The sequence below is a fragment of the Drosophila mauritiana genome, chromosome 3R (genome assembly GCF_004382145.1).
Source record: "Drosophila mauritiana strain mau12 chromosome 3R, ASM438214v1, whole genome shotgun sequence".
Classification (NCBI taxonomy): Eukaryota; Metazoa; Arthropoda; class Insecta; order Diptera; family Drosophilidae; genus Drosophila; species Drosophila mauritiana.
Genome location: NC_046670.1, coordinates 9,896,709 through 9,911,354, shown reverse-complemented (window position 1 = coordinate 9,911,354; position 14,646 = coordinate 9,896,709). Strand labels below are relative to the sequence as shown.

Genomic DNA, 14,646 nt, shown 5'->3' with positions numbered 1-14,646 from the left:
ATTTTTATTGAGGGAATAGTGTTTTTGGTCCAATCGGGGAGTACACTTTTCTTCGGCAACGGCATGAGTAGAGCTCCGGTCGAAGCTGGCTAATTTATAAAAACAAATCGGGTTCCTACAGTGAAATACCCAGTAAAAGGGATCACAATTGTGATTCTGAAATGGATGCAGATATCTTTCCGAAGTAATAAAATGTTATATTTTTTTTTCATAGACATTACACTTTTCTATATTATAGTGTACTATCAACAGATTTATTTTATTATTAAAACTAAGGCAGAATTTATTCAATCACATAGTCCTGATCAAAATCGTATTTTTCTGCCTTGGACGAGGATGAACCTAAGCTAAAGCTATCCAGAACGTCTGTAATTTTGGATATTTTCTTCTCGTTGCGAACATTCTGTTTCTTTTTAAGCTTTTGCATCTGCTTGATGCCTTTATTCAGGGATTGGTTTTCTAGAATTTATAAATAACACATCGTTAATACATTTTAATGGTCCATTACCATATGGTTTTGATTTGCTTACCTTCTAGGAGTAGACTGGGATCAACCTTCTCCTTTTCCTCATCCAGCTTTCGTTTGCGACCCTTTGCGGGCTTTTCCTTCTCGTCTATGACCAAACTGGCAGTTATTTTATCTGCAGGTTCGACTTCCTCACGCGGCTGTCGAATCTCTAGAGGCCCACTAGACGTTATCTCCATAATGTCATCCGTTTTCACAGCGCAATGCTCTAGGATTTCCGTCTCCATGGACTCAAAGTTCTCCACATCAAATTCGCGAGCGTCTGAGTGAACTATCGAGGCACTTATGTGCACACTTTGTCCTTCCTGAACTTCCGGAGGCTGTGTGCAGTATTTGATTTTACCTGTGTTCCAATCGTTGAGCACGCTTCTTGCTGCAGCCACAACATCTGGCACTCCCTTCTTAAGAAATTTGCCTATAATTAGGGTAAACAAATGGATTATTATCATTTACGGCAGTTAGCATTTATAGTACTCACCCATTCTGGCTGCCTTTTTGGCGAAGAATTCCTCAAATGTGTCGTAGTTTGTAATATCGTACATCCTGCAGAAGTATTCCTTGCTGGCACGCTTCAATACGCTCTCGGCAATGGTGAAGGGATCCTTTACATCGCCCACACGCTGTGCATTCTTCAGAACTGCATGTGAGTTTTCACCTCCGCTAGTAAATACGATTCCAGGACAATCGATCAGTTTGATTTTCGAATCCAGCTCTACTTCTTGCATTGACCTGCAAAAATAAATATATTTCATAAGTCCGAAGCACTATAAGGGATAAATATGAACTCACTTGGTCACTCCTGGCGTGCTGCCCACCATACAGGACCTGCCGCGGGTCAGCGAGTTTATGATGGAGCTCTTGCCTACATTTGGAATTCCAACGACGCCAACGCGAATCGAGGTCTTGATGCCCTTATTCCGACAGTAGTTGCCCAACATGGACATGAGCAACTCAGCGCCAATGCAGACAGAACCCTGCATAGCCTTCTCTGTTTTCATTTCGCGCAGTTTGCGGCGTCCCAGCCGGTTGGCCTGATCCTGTGTGGAGGCCTTGAAGGCAGTGACAGGTCCGCTGCGACGGAAGTACTTGATCCAGTTGTTCAAATTCTCTCGCGGCACCAGGTCGGCTTTGTTGAGTACCAGGACCAGTCGCTTGTTACCCGGAGCACCGCGAACGGCGCGCTCAACCTCATTGCAGCGGGTTCCCAGGGGGTCACGTGCATCAACCACCTCCAGGACGACGTCGGCGTTTTCTATCACCTTGCGGAATTCCTTGAAGTACTGCTTTAATGACTGCTCCTTGGTCACGGCGTTCTTGTACTTCTTTTCGTCCTGATCCTGGGCATCGTTTTCGTGCATTATTCCGTGCACGGTGCTCCGCATGTCTGCATCCTCGACCATGGACTCCAGCGTCTTGAACTTGTTCTGTTCGCGTTCCGCCTTAAAGGCTTCGCGACGAGCCAAACGCTCGGCCTCCTGACGTTGCTTGGCCTCCTCCACCTCCTTGAGGATGTCATCCTTGAAGGGACAGATGTTCGGGATCTGGATGAGCTTCTGTTTCTTGCTACCCTTCTTCGGATTCTTCTTGGCCGCGCGACGTTCTTTTTTGTTGTGGTCGCGCACCTTCTTTTCGATCTTGTGCTTCAAGCGACCGGTGAGCCTCTTCGATTTTTTGGCTGCGGATAATGACGATTTATTTAGAGCTACATTAAATGTATACGTATATACTATTACTTACTCTTCAACCTTTTTAAAGCCATTTTACACGAGGATAACCGGAATCAAAACCAACTTAAAACAAGAACACGTGAAAATAGTCTTCTTCTTGACTTTTTGTCAGTCACCACGAAGCGTGGCCACTTGTTGTGGCGTGCTAGCCAACACTAGCAGTGTTGCCAGACTGCCGGTGTGATGTAATTTGGTTTTTGTGCACTCTGCGAATTAAATTAATAATGTCACTGAAAACTGTATTTCTAAGTGCTCTTCGGAGTATTACTATGCCCGCTGTGCCGCTCCAGACTTCTAGGATACACACGAGCGCTTGCTGGCGGAAGGCGGAGGACCGCAAGGAAATGCTGGCATCTTTACCGGCCAAAGACGAAGGAACCGTGGGCGAAAAGACCGTGGACATCGACACACTTATCAACCGGTTTGAATTACATTTCACATTTGTAAATAGTATTAAATTCAATTAATTTTCCTTTTAGCAAGGCTAAGTTTTTCCCGGATGCCAGCACCGCCACGACGTTATTCAATGGAACACCCTTCAACGAGCTGCCCATCTGCAACATTCGCGTTTCACCCAACAACACAATTATTTCCGTCACGGATCACAAAGGTGGGTCATCTGGAACGTTATTCTTACTGTGCACTAAAGTATGCCCTTTTTCCAGGAGTCCTCCGGCTGATACGATCCTGTGGAATTGAGGGATTCAAAAACACTCGCAAGGGAACCAACATAGCAGCTCAAGCAACAGCGGTTACCATTAGTGGAGTAAGTCACTTCCAGAGTAAATGGGTTTTACCAAAGTCTGATGGTCAAAAACTACATAAGACAACGATAAAATCTTCGAACATAACCATATGCATTTGAATAGTATAATATGGACATAGAAATCTTTTAACAGAAATAACTTAAATTGTATTCCAGAAAGCCATTGAATTGGGTTGGAAGACAGTGCGAGTGAAGGTTCGTGGTCTTGGCCCGGGAAGAATGGTATGTTCAAAACTTATTGTCTCTCATGTCGCTTAAAAATAATTGAATGTTCTGATCCAGTCGGCCATCAAGGGACTGCAAATGGGTGGTCTGAACATCGTTTCCATTACCGACAACACACATGTTTCCTTCAATCCTCCAAGACCCCGAAAGCAGAGGAGTCTTTAATGTGCAACTTGTTAAGACAACTTGTTTAAAAGCAAAATACACAAATAGTCGTTTACAAACAAATACGAAAACAGTTTATCTTTCAAACGGAATAAATAGCAGAGTCACGGTGAGTTTTAATGGGAAGAAATTAAAATATGGCCTTTTTGTTGCCACGGAATAAATAAAACGTACACACAGACCAAAGGTTTGCACAAGATTAATAGCAGCGATTGAAGAACTTTGTAAAATATGTTTTTTTTTTATTTTACTTAAATTATTTGTTTTCTTTTCTTAAAGCCTATTTTGGATGCACATAATTCCTTTAATTATCCTACGTTAAAAAAGTACAATACGCAATCTATCAGTTTGGATACCTACAAAATACGTAAAATACGAACTTTCCTCCCACTAATCAACTATTAACCCTAATCAATCTTTTTAAAATGGGCTGACGAGCGCCAGTTATGTTATGGATGCCATAAAAACGCTTTGACTAATTATCACCTTGCGAACACACTAGTAATATTACAATGGATTGGAATGCTGCTTCTCAACATGGAATTCTAAGGAATACGATCAGGCTTTGTACAATGAATGATGTTTTTGGTTGAGGATAAGCGTGAGGCTCGGATTCGTATTGTCATGTGGCTGCACTCGTGAGTTTTCGCAGGCGACCTTCGATGTGATTGTGGAAAACTTTCGCTGCTGTGCTTAATAAACATTGTTTTTGCGCTTTATAGAATTTTTGCCGCTTATCATTAGCATTTCTCTCATCCTCTGAGAAAGACGCTGGTGGAGTTCTTCGAAATCTTTCTTGCATTCTGGACCAAGGACAGTTTGGATTGACTAGCTCCTCTGATCTGATGGCGGGAATTTGAAAACTATGGTGTTCTGCAGGAATATCTGGTTTGATATCCATATCCGAGTCACAATTGTTGCAGCCGCTCATTCCGTATGAAGTATGAAACTGCATGTTGGACGCCGACCCAGGATAATTTGGACTCCCACTGCCGTACGAGTTTTGTGCTGTATGTACATCCCTTTCCCCGTTGTTACTTCCATCCGGCTGTGGGGCGTCACTATCTTCGTAGTCCATAAACGTGGTGGAACACGCCGGCTGATAAATAACCGCCGACGCATGGCCCGATCTACCCGATTTCAGTGGTGTTCCTGTTGTCCAGGTATTCGTTCGTGGATCGTAGACCTCGACTATGGACAGGAAGTTGTTGCCATCGAATCCACCAATAGCGTAAAGTTTTTCGTCCAGCGGAGTCAGCGAGAGAGCACTGCGTGCGATTTGAATTGGCGCCACCATGTCCCAAGTATCATTTTCGGTATCATAACGCTCCACGGTGGCTAGTTGACGGGTGCCATCGAAACCGCCAACAACGTAGATGTACTGGTTAATTGCAGCAACACCTGATAGCAATTAAAACGGAATTTAGTTGGAAATTAGATAACAGGATGCGCCAGTCATTCTTACCCGCTCCACTGCGACCCGTTTGTAGTGGCGGCAGAAAGCTCCACTCGTTGTTCTCCGGATGGTAGCACTCCACGCTGGCCAAGCGCTCGTTTCCATCGAAACCTCCGATGGCATAAAGCAGACGGTTGACCACCACAACACCCACGCCCAAGCGCTTGGCATGCATCGGCTGTACAAGAGTCCAGCGATCCAATTCGGGGTCATAGCTGCAAGAGATTTAAATAGTTATCGTTATATGTTGTCGATAGTAAAATAAATTTAATTTAAGATATTTCACTGCGAAATATTAAAGCCTTAAATTAACAAAAATGTCTTATCAAATAATAAGCAATACTTACTATTCTACCGTGTTGTGGTACTCCATGCCCGCGGATCCGCCCACGGCGTACATCAGCTCGTCCATCACGGCCACGCCCACTCGATGGCGTGGCACGGACATGGGAGCGCAGGGACGCCATGTTTCGGTGACTGCACTATAGCGATCCACCCAATCCGAATCGTAGGAAGATCCAATGTTGTTATTTCGGCCTCCAACCGCATAGAACTTGCCCTTGAGAAAGGCAGCACCCAAGCCAGATCTTGGAATGCGTAGATTTGACAGTGTCGTCCACGTCTTGTCGTCTACATTGTAGGCCTCCAGAATGTCCAGTGAGTGACGGAAAAAGCCACCGGCGACAAATATCATCCGAGTGGTGTTGGGGGTTCGTTCCTTGACACCTGGACACTTGTGCAGCGTTAAGTCCTTGAAGATCTTGGCCAAATACTCCCGACAGGCGGGCACCTTTCTCAGAACATCGCAGTTTTTCATCTGCTCCTTGAGGAAGTTGGGCGTAAGGAACTGGCAACGGACAGCGCCCAAAATGTGTTCCATTTTACAGTGTCGATTGTCCTCGTCGTATTTCACCCACTTTAGCACAGCATTGTAAACCTCTCGCTCCTCCTGCACATTCAGTTCATCCCTTCGTATCAGGGCAATCAACTGATATGCCGAGAGCTGCAGGAACTCCTCCTCTTGGCACACCTAAAGGGAACTCAGCGGCTATAGTTTTGTGGACTATATTCATATCGTAAATAGGTTACCTGAGTGAAATTCCGCTCAATAAACACATTGGCCTTCTTTTGCAGCTCAACACAGCCGTGTTGCTCAGCAAAGTGGGCGATGCCAATGGCATTCGTGGGGTCCAATTGGCGCTCCAGAAAGGCACAGCAGGCATCGATTACGTTTGGCACTTGGAACATGGTGGCCGCGGGCAGGAGTTGGCACACCGTTACCTCAGTCACACGTATTTGGCCGGTGTACATGAAGTAGAGGATGCGGGACATGGCCGTGGGACACACCTGTGAAAGCGAAACGGACGAACTGTTCATCCATTAAACCAACCAATTGAGGGCCGCGCTTGAGCTCAACTTACCCCTTGGAGCTGGACGCGCGACATCTCCGACTCCTTGAGTCCGCCCGTGAACATGGCCTTGAAATAGGGCGATGCCGCCGACAGCACCACTTTGTGGGCGGGAAAGAGCTCCTTCTTCACCTCCAGCACCACGTCCGTGAGCATGCCGTGCGAACGCATCATGTACATCATCTTCAGGGCCTCCTTGGCGTAGTTGGACATGCAGAAGGTCATGTCGTCATCCGTAGCATCGTGATCATCCAGGGTCGAGTGCGCCGATCCGAATCGACCACCGCATGAGATGGAACAACTTTCCGAAGTGTTGCTCATCTCAGCCTCTGGAAAATCGAGCAACAAAATATATTGTAATTGCAGGACATATTCCAAAAAATAATTATTTAATTTTAATTCTTTTTAATCTAGCTAACAACTATAAATAATAATAACACCAACACACGCCCTACAGTTGAGCCCTGTAACCCTTGTACCTCGTACCTCATCCATCGCAAATAGATCGACAATCAGCGTGGGCTATTTATTCTATTATATTATCTAATCTGTTATGAATTTGCAAAAATCCAAGATGGCACTTTAAAGAAATCCTCCAAGTGTGAAATGACGTACTATTCTATGCATATCCAAGATAACCGAAAGGTTAGATACGAGCGACCTTAAATACGTTCTAGAAATTAATGCGCTTATTTATTTTGTTTTTGAATGCGAATAAGTTGGTAATTTCGTAAATTGGGTTTAAAGATTTATAAGTTCTCGATTAGAAAACTAAGATAAGATTAAGGTAAATTATCTGTTTACTATTAAAAAAAACACTTTTAGTGCTTCGAGTACACTCTTTCGAATGGATACTATATGGCCAACCGGAATTTGCATTGTCAACACAAACCAGTTTCTTTCGCGATAATATTTCAACTGTCTCTAATTATTCAAACGTCCAAATCGAGCAATGCAACCTGGATAAATGCCGTTTCAATCCATTAATTTTTATCATCTCTCACATTCAACTACAGGTGACTTCACTGTAGCACAATCTGGAATCGTTTCAAACATTTTCGCCAATCATTGTGGGCTGTTTTAGAGAACTTGATTCGCAATGTGCACAGTCATGATCAGTGGTTTCTTTTTTTTTACCAAAAGCACGAGTAACGAAATTATCTGGCAAACTCGTTGCGAATTGAACTGTAGACCCATGGTAAAATCCAGAATGGAAAAAACACCAACCTTCTGGGCGGCAGGGGTAGCTCTTGTGTGTGGGCATGTCGGAGATGTGGTTCTCATATTGCATGGGCGAGTGCATTTGGGTTTGCATTTTGGCACTAATCTCGGATCGATCGGTAGGGAGATCCTGCTTCACAGCTTCGTCAGTTCGGTAGAGATAGTTTCAATAATCGGGCGCCTGTATGCGCACCTATAATAATAATGGCGATTCGCGAACAAAGACTGAAAGTCCGTGTGAAAATGAAAGCGCGCGATCAGCTGCTGCTCCGCAAATCCGCTACGGCGATCATGCGTGCGCCGTGGAGAGAGCCCGTCAACTGACTGCCATGGTCAGCGTCTGCTCCGGCCCATCGGGAATCCGAATCGAAAGCCCCAGAGCCCACAGAGACTAATCTCTCGCGGGGATGGCGGGGGTGGTGGGAGCGTTACAAAGAGCGTTATCATGCTTACATATGTGTGTACACATGTGACTGAGTTCTTCTAGGCCCTTCAAGGTGAATACACTCCGTGTTGTGACGATAAGCACTACATAATGCCATGAATGAAACGCACGGCCCGCGGGCGTGTTTTTGGTCCGTAACGATGATGCTCACAAATCGTAACCTATGGCAAACATAATTGTTTACCATGATTTTCAGTTTTCGGCGAGAAGTGCCCAACCCGACCAGCAGTTTTTTTTTTATTTTTGTATGGACCCTCAGTTCCTAATTAATTTGTAGGGTAGCTGTGCGGCTACACAGAGTTTTCAAAAAAAATTTACGCGCGTCATGCAAGCAGTTAGGAATTTCGTTTTGTTCAAAAGATAGCTTAAATCTGTTCAAAGTCCGTGCCAAATGAACTATTGAATACAATCAAAACAAAAATAAGCCAATTTCGTATGCATATTTCGGAAATATGTTTAAAAGAGATTACGTCTCTCTATTTTGTATTGCAAAGTATTTTAGTCATGATCGTAGTTCTGTCTTAAGGGAATTTCACAACATAAATGGCAATATATACAATATTGTTTGGTATATCCGATTAATCATTGTTACCAGGCGCACAATTGAAAGGGTAATAAATTTTGAAGTATCAAGTCATGTTCCCAAAACATTTTCAATTTATGAACGCATTATCTTCATGACGATAGAAATATTAATATCACGGATACACAATGAAATAAACACTGCGCATTAAATTAAGTTACTAATTAACTAATGGATTGTAATTTTGATTTAAATAAAAAATATATTTTATTTCAAAGATAAAATGTTATTTCTTCATATAATAATATTGAGATAGAAACCCCTTTCAACCCCTTTCCTTAAATTTTATTAGTTATTCTAGAAAAAAAATTAAGTTCTTTAAAACAAAATTGCATTCGTATGTTTTTTTTATCTGAATCACCAAATTAAAACCACAAGATGTGTATGTTTGTACAATCAGATAAGCGTAAAAGGGTCTTCCCCGCCAAAAATCCCATTTAAGTATTATGGCGAATCGAACGCACTTTGGCAAATCCACGCCCGTTAGTAACGTTAGTTTATCAAAGTGCGGCTTTAAATTTCCGCATAAAGTGACGCTGGGTTGGTTGTTGGTAAATGAATGATAAAGGCAAAAACTGGGCGAAATAGTGCCGAATCATGCTGAGGAGGCAAAACCTTACACACGGTCGCAGTGTACGTTGGTGTAGGTGAAAACAGCAGCGTAATCAGCACGGATGTTGGGGATGTGTGTGTGTGTATGCAGGTACCGTTGAACTTTGCTTTCACATAAACAAATATTACTCACTTACATTGCTCTCCCTGGGGAGACAGCTGTCACCCTTGCACACACGTACGTACTGTACATACTATTTACATACATACGCACACCCGCACTTCCAATGCCATGTGCCAAACAGCTGATAGAGGCCATGGAAATGGAACTCGAAAGAAGGCCACTTAAAAAAGCCACTTTGTTGTAAGAGATTACTGCAATGCAGGGCAAACATTTACACTTTATCACCAGGGATTTCAAGATCTCACAGATACTTCATATATTTATGTATATAGCCACGTAAATAGGCTGGGCAAGTACACCGTTAATTTCTCCCTTTGTTTCATTGAGGTTTTCACACGCAGATAAATGCACGCTCGTAGATAAATAAAACGTTTCCCAGCTGGAAACTAAGCTATGCGAGGGTCAGCCACTTTTTGTGCAATTTTTTATTGCACTTTGTATGTTTTATTTACTGCTACTCACATCTGTATTTATTTATTTTGCCACTACACAATGATTTTTTTCTACTCTTCTTCTTGAGGTAAACATGCAAGTGCTGGAAAACGCTCGACACTGGACGTATGTAGTGAGAGAGTTGCCAGATGCACAACCAGCTTGTAGATATTTATAAAATAAATGGTATACAAGATATCAAACCACATTTACAATCCATTTTAAATCTTACAACTTTAAAGTTGTTTGTACTATTTAACTTCTAATCATTTTTTAAGTTTTTACATATGGATGTAGAAATTCCAAGACCTGAACCACCGTGACCTATCAAAAGCAAAACGATGGTCGGCAGCACGTGGTATTTCTCCACGTGGTAGCTAAGGTCACACTAGCGCGTTGGTTCTAATTTGTTTGTATCGGCGTCGGTTGAATTGAATTCATTTATTTTGTCGCAAAGTAATTGCTGTTTATGTATTAGTTGTGCTGCTAGAACTGGAGCGCTACAAGGTGGGTGTGCTTATATTAATATTGAGTTACAAATAGCTAACAAGCTGCGGATTTTGCGAGGATTACCTGCGCATCCTTTATGTTGCGGTAGGATAGCGTGGCATACATACAGAAATTTGTGCGCGTACAAAGAAATAATTATAATATTGCAAAAAGTGCGCAAAATTAAAAGCATCAGGCGTTAGAAACATCAGTTTTATTGCCCCGCAAAAGGTCTTTATTGCACCCCTCGCGCCGACGAGCTCACATATTTTCCTTTTTCCAAACAAATTATCGCCAATTGCGGCTGTCGCGCCGCCATTTTAAAAAACGAACGCGGTATCAGCTTCCTACAATTGCATGGTACAGTGGTGGCAAAGCATAGTGGACCAGGTCAAAAAACCTGGGATGTCAAACTTTTGTTTATTTTTGTATTCTAATTATAAGTAGCTTGATATGCTTCTATATTAAACAATAATCTGAATATATAGTTAATGCAATATTATCTACTGCATCATTACATTTATGAATATCATTATCTATATTTATATAAATGAGAGATTCAAAAACAAAACGCTAGCTACCTAAATATGCCTATTAAAATAGTCATGTTTGTCTCTCTTGTCAAGTTTTTTATTCCTTTTGTGCTGTATGCAATATTCTGGCGCGCACTGTGTGCCTCCTTTTCTTGCCCACTCACAGACAGTTTGTCGCTGCACATGTGTGGGTTTCTGATTTTTTGTACTCTTCCTCTTGTTTATGTTTTTTTCCGATCCGATCGCAGCTCGTTCAAATTGATTAACTAGACTTGGAGCAGATCCGCCATTAACCACTCGACCATATAAACAGGCATTTATGCTCGAGTTTAGTCAACTCCGCGAAGCAAATATCAAAACAAACGACGAAAAGGGCAATGCAATAACAATGATAATTCCCCATCAAAGAGGGCTTGGCTATAAATACATGTGTGCACACACACACTCGCATCTGCATGGCAAACCTCGCAAAAACACTCATTTTTGCTGTCTTTTGCTGCAATTGTGTGTGTTATTTTTTTATGTATTTTTTCGCAGCATCGTTCGTTGTCCGCGATTTTGCAGCATTCGCATTTCCACTTTCTAAAAACAAAATAAAAAGAAAACTGCTCAATGCAATTTCTTTCTAAGCGAATTCCCCGTTCCCCCCCTGCCCAACGTTTCACCTAAATAAATGCACCTGGGCGCAACTAGTTTTGATACCCTTACAACAAGTATTGAGGTATGCTGATCACAATGGTATACTGAAACAAAAAAAAAATAAGGATACAACTTTATATGTAATTTATATATGTTTCTCGCGCATTATTTGTTTGTACCCAAGACCAAATTTATTAGTTAAAGTTGTTTGGTCTTAAATTAGTATTCTACTAAATCAGTATTTCTACTCAATAAAACCCACAAAAGTATATTATCACAAAAAATCGGTAGGGTATGCAGCAATCCTGTTAAAGTACTTTACTGAACTTTCGCATTCATCTGGCATCGAGCTGTCTGTGCACTATACGTCAGCCTATGGCAAGGAAATTTCCCTCCCTTGGCATTTTAGACGAATTTCTTCACTTCAGCTGTTCTCAAAGCGAAAACGTAAAACGGACTGGCGCAAACAGCTTTGCGTGCTGGTCAGTATTTGTTAAGTTTGTGTCTCAGTTTGTTTTGAATGCATTTAATAGAACGGAAGCCAGTTAAAAATATGGGGGAAGTGAAAGTCACTCAAGCAGAAAAAAAAAAAAAAAACAGCCAGCGGGCAGAAAAACCGAAAATACAGTGGAAAACAGCATTTTTACACGAGTATTATTCTAGATTTTGAAATTTGGAGGTAGAAATTAGCATATGGTCTTATTCCCGTTTATTCCCGGTAATTAACACATCCTAATCTCTGCACACATGTCCATCATAAATGGCAGCTGCATCGGCAGGTAGATTGTCCATATTTCACGTTGCAGGTAATGATTGCGATTCCTTGTCTAGCTACTTAAACCGGGTCAGGATGACAGTACCTTAGAGTTAAGCTTCAGACTTGAATCAGTGCGGACGTGCTAGAAAATCCGACAGAAAACGCTTAGCGTAGAAAATATCAGAAACTGTGATTATATTCTCATGCTGAACAGCAAATCTGTGGTAAGTGGGTGGGGGTATTGATTTCAGAGCCGGTTCTCGCAAGGAATGTGGTGTAAACAAACCACAAATCAATTCGTGTTTACTTTATGTTTTCGTTTTCACAGCACTCTGAAATCAACGAATGACATATTCTCTTTGTTTGTGCTCCCTTGCAGAGATCGTGCAACGCATCGAAGGAAATCTAATCAATGTTAAGCAAAATGGCTAGCAACTCAAGCGGCGGGGGAGGTAGCACTGCAAGCACTGGATCGGGACGTCGTCTGCCACTCTCGCTGAGTGGCGGCTCCACCGTCACGCGCTTGCAGCAATCTTCTGGCAGCAACAGCCGCTCAAATAGCCCCCAGAATGGCAACAAAAAGATCACCGAGTCATTTTTGCCGGTAAAAAAGAGCAACCACCCGCGGTCCGCTTCTTCAGGATCGACCTCTTCGTCCGGATCCAGCCAGAACGGCGTAAGCAAGTCCGCAAATGGCAAAGATAAGGCTCAGAATGGCAGCTCAACAGGCAAAGACCAGAAGGTAGAGAAATCTAAAGATAAGTTGCCGGAAAAGAAGGCAAAGGAAGTGGATGCCGAGAATAAGGATAAGGATGGCGCTGCCGAGAAGACAGATGTGGAGGTTGTGGTCGAAAATAAGCAAATGGAGGTGGTAGCCGAAAATAGGCAAGAGGAGGTGTTATCCGAAAATAAGGATGTGCTATCCGAAAATAAGCAAAAGGCGGTGTTATCCGAAAATATGGATGTGGTATCTGAAAATAAGGAAGTGGTATCCGAAAATAAGGAAGTGGTATCCGTAAATAAGGAGGTAGCTGAAGTCCCCTCCGACAAAGACAACAACGGAGAGATTAAAAAGGAAGCTGCTACCGTTGAGAGTACTGTTTCTGTTTCTCAAACGACTGCGGATGCTGCGGTCATCGACGATGACGTAGTGTTTATTCCTGATCTCAGCACTCCTACTAAGGATCGCAAGTCTACACGCAAGTCGGGCAGCCAACAAACGTCACCCATCAGCAAGGCAAGCAACGCTTCGCCTGCCCAGAGGATGAAAACCGAATCAGTTTCTTCATCGTCTTTGAACTCTTTGGCTCCACAAGAAGATGTCGATATGGAATCACTACAAGTGGATGCCTCTCCCATTCGCAGCGTCCACGGCAATTCGAATGCCTTGCCGACGGCTACATCTACGCCCGGACGGAGTCTCTTCAGTTTCCGCGGTAGTAACAAGCAAAGCACCGAGGTAGAGCTGGCTGCCCAGACTTCCAGCTCGCCGGTAGGAACTCCGGCTCGCACTTTCGCCCAGATCAGCGGCAGGCGTAGCATACGACCCGTCGACTCGCTGACGCCCTCGAAAATAGGCACCTACAGGTGTGGGAACAGCGATCTGGACACCTCGAACTGCACGAACGCAAGCATGAATGCCACAGTCGGATCAGAGATCCCCAACAGCTCGTCATTTTCGTTTTCATTCTTCGGCCGTGGCCGCAAGCGTGAGCGCACTCCCCCACCACTGGCGGCCTCTCAGTCGACCAGTGACCTGGGCCACGACGTGGATATGTCGTCGCCGCCAAAGCGAGCCCGCTTCGACTTGTTTAGCCTGAATTTGGCTTCTCCCTTCAGCTTGCTGCGCTCGAGATTCTCCAAGGCAACCATCGGTACTCCGACCCGTCTGCGTCTGGAGCCGAACAGTTCCGGCGTGGAGGAGCAACATCTGAACACATCTTCGGCTGGCATGCCAGAAGAGGTTGAAGTGGAGGAGGAACAACCCGCCGAAGACGTGACCGTTGGCCAGGAGGCCGGCGCGGATGAAAGCCCCGCCAAGAAGGATGTCGAGGATAAGAACGTCGATGGCCAGGATGGCGACAAGGAGTCCAGCGATGGGGAAAACATTGCTCCTGTTGAAGAGGTGGCCGATGCTGCTGATGTAGCCGGGGTAGTAGCCGAGGGCCGATCCATCTGCTCAATTATGTAATACAATAGGCCAGACCACACGATACCCTTCCCTTAGTTGATAAGATTATGTCTTAGCATATCTGTTCCACCCTCTTTGCTAATTTGTGTTCTGACGTTACATGTTAAGAGAAAGTTTTAAGCCAGGAAAAACATCTATCTGGCACAGATTCCTTGCTGGTTGGCTCCTCGCGAACTTCCGGGTCCAGACAACCACCGACGAATCTGATGATCTGTACCCAGGCAAAAGTGGGTACCAACCGTAGAAAACCCATACGTGTAGGAATTTTATATAAAACACATATTCGTGAAAGTCTGTCATCTTTTCGCCGAGTTCATATATTGTTTCGCAATATCAAAAGACAAAA

General features: G+C 43.6%; 4 protein-coding genes across 8 annotated transcripts; 2 read left to right on the top strand and 2 right to left on the bottom strand.

The window, feature by feature from the left end:
* Positions 1 to 232: 232 nt before the first annotated feature.
* LOC117144226 (guanine nucleotide-binding protein-like 3 homolog) lies at positions 233 to 2,368 on the bottom strand. The gene is made up of 5 exons (XM_033309290.1): positions 2,264 to 2,368; positions 1,316 to 2,201; positions 1,005 to 1,255; positions 531 to 941; positions 233 to 459 (listed from the first exon to the last, which is right to left on the bottom strand). Exons 1-5 carry the CDS (start codon positions 2,283 to 2,285, stop codon positions 284 to 286), a joined length of 1,746 nt encoding a protein of 581 aa, XP_033165181.1. The 5' UTR covers positions 2,286 to 2,368; the 3' UTR covers positions 233 to 283.
* A 57-nt stretch (positions 2,369 to 2,425) lies between these two features.
* On the top strand, positions 2,426 to 3,472 carry LOC117144228 (30S ribosomal protein S11). The gene is made up of 5 exons (XM_033309293.1): positions 2,426 to 2,674; positions 2,733 to 2,863; positions 2,919 to 3,019; positions 3,176 to 3,241; positions 3,302 to 3,472. The coding sequence occupies exons 1-5, from the start codon at positions 2,478 to 2,480 to the stop codon at positions 3,407 to 3,409; spliced, it is 603 nt and encodes a 200-aa protein (XP_033165184.1). The 5' UTR covers positions 2,426 to 2,477; the 3' UTR covers positions 3,410 to 3,472.
* Positions 3,473 to 3,627: 155 nt separating this feature from the next.
* Positions 3,628 to 9,812, bottom strand: LOC117144224 (kelch-like ECH-associated protein 1B). 4 transcript variants are annotated; one of them, XM_033309284.1, is made up of 6 exons: positions 9,722 to 9,812; positions 6,287 to 6,603; positions 5,955 to 6,212; positions 5,213 to 5,895; positions 4,875 to 5,080; positions 3,628 to 4,810 (listed from the first exon to the last, which is right to left on the bottom strand). In XM_033309284.1, the coding sequence occupies exons 2-6, from the start codon at positions 6,593 to 6,595 to the stop codon at positions 4,032 to 4,034; spliced, it is 2,235 nt and encodes a 744-aa protein (XP_033165175.1). In that variant the 5' UTR covers positions 6,596 to 6,603; positions 9,722 to 9,812; the 3' UTR covers positions 3,628 to 4,031. The 4 variants fall into 4 exon arrangements, with proteins under 4 accessions (XP_033165175.1, XP_033165176.1, XP_033165174.1 ...); XM_033309285.1 differs by lacking the exon at positions 9,722 to 9,812 and adding an exon at positions 9,269 to 9,683; XM_033309283.1 differs by lacking the exon at positions 9,722 to 9,812 and adding an exon at positions 7,502 to 7,827.
* Positions 9,813 to 10,074: 262 nt separating this feature from the next.
* On the top strand, positions 10,075 to 14,639 carry LOC117144225 (uncharacterized serine-rich protein C215.13). 2 transcript variants are annotated; one of them, XM_033309288.1, is made up of 2 exons: positions 10,075 to 10,198; positions 12,489 to 14,639. In XM_033309288.1, exon 2 carries the CDS (start codon positions 12,522 to 12,524, stop codon positions 14,298 to 14,300), a length of 1,779 nt encoding a protein of 592 aa, XP_033165179.1. In that variant the 5' UTR covers positions 10,075 to 10,198; positions 12,489 to 12,521; the 3' UTR covers positions 14,301 to 14,639. The 2 variants fall into 2 exon arrangements, with proteins under 2 accessions (XP_033165179.1, XP_033165180.1); XM_033309289.1 differs by lacking the exon at positions 10,075 to 10,198 and adding an exon at positions 12,213 to 12,333.
* The last annotated feature ends 7 nt before the right edge of the window (positions 14,640 to 14,646 follow it).

What these genes read in the sequence shown, in the direction of transcription:
- LOC117144225 (XM_033309288.1), top strand. Translation starts at nt 12,522, where the DNA reads ATGTTAAGCAAAATGGCTAGCAACTCAAGCGGCGGGGGAGGTAGCACT.
- LOC117144226 (XM_033309290.1), bottom strand. Translation starts at nt 2,285, where the DNA reads ATGGCTTTAAAAAGGTTGAAGA. An exon ending in GGCTTTAAAAAGGTTGAAGA is followed by an intron (nt 2,202 to 2,263) that starts GTAAGTAATAGT and finishes CATTATCCGCAG; the next exon opens with CCAAAAAATCGAAGAGGCTC. An exon ending in AGCACGCCAGGAGTGACCAA is followed by an intron (nt 1,256 to 1,315) that starts GTGAGTTCATAT and finishes TTATTTTTGCAG; the next exon opens with GTCAATGCAAGAAGTAGAGC.
- LOC117144224 (XM_033309283.1), bottom strand. Translation starts at nt 7,589, where the DNA reads ATGCAAACCCAAATGCACTCGCCCATGCAATATGAGAACCACATCTCC. An exon ending in TTGAGCGGAATTTCACTCAG is followed by an intron (nt 5,896 to 5,954) that starts GTAACCTATTTA and finishes AGTTCCCTTTAG; the next exon opens with GTGTGCCAAGAGGAGGAGTT. An exon ending in AACGGGTCGCAGTGGAGCGG is followed by an intron (nt 4,811 to 4,874) that starts GTAAGAATGACT and finishes AATTGCTATCAG; the next exon opens with GTGTTGCTGCAATTAACCAG.
- LOC117144228 (XM_033309293.1), top strand. Translation starts at nt 2,478, where the DNA reads ATGTCACTGAAAACTGTATTTCTAAGTGCTCTTCGGAGTATTACTATG. An exon ending in CAGCGGTTACCATTAGTGGA is followed by an intron (nt 3,020 to 3,175) that starts GTAAGTCACTTC and finishes ATTGTATTCCAG; the next exon opens with AAAGCCATTGAATTGGGTTG. An exon ending in GTCTTGGCCCGGGAAGAATG is followed by an intron (nt 3,242 to 3,301) that starts GTATGTTCAAAA and finishes GTTCTGATCCAG; the next exon opens with TCGGCCATCAAGGGACTGCA.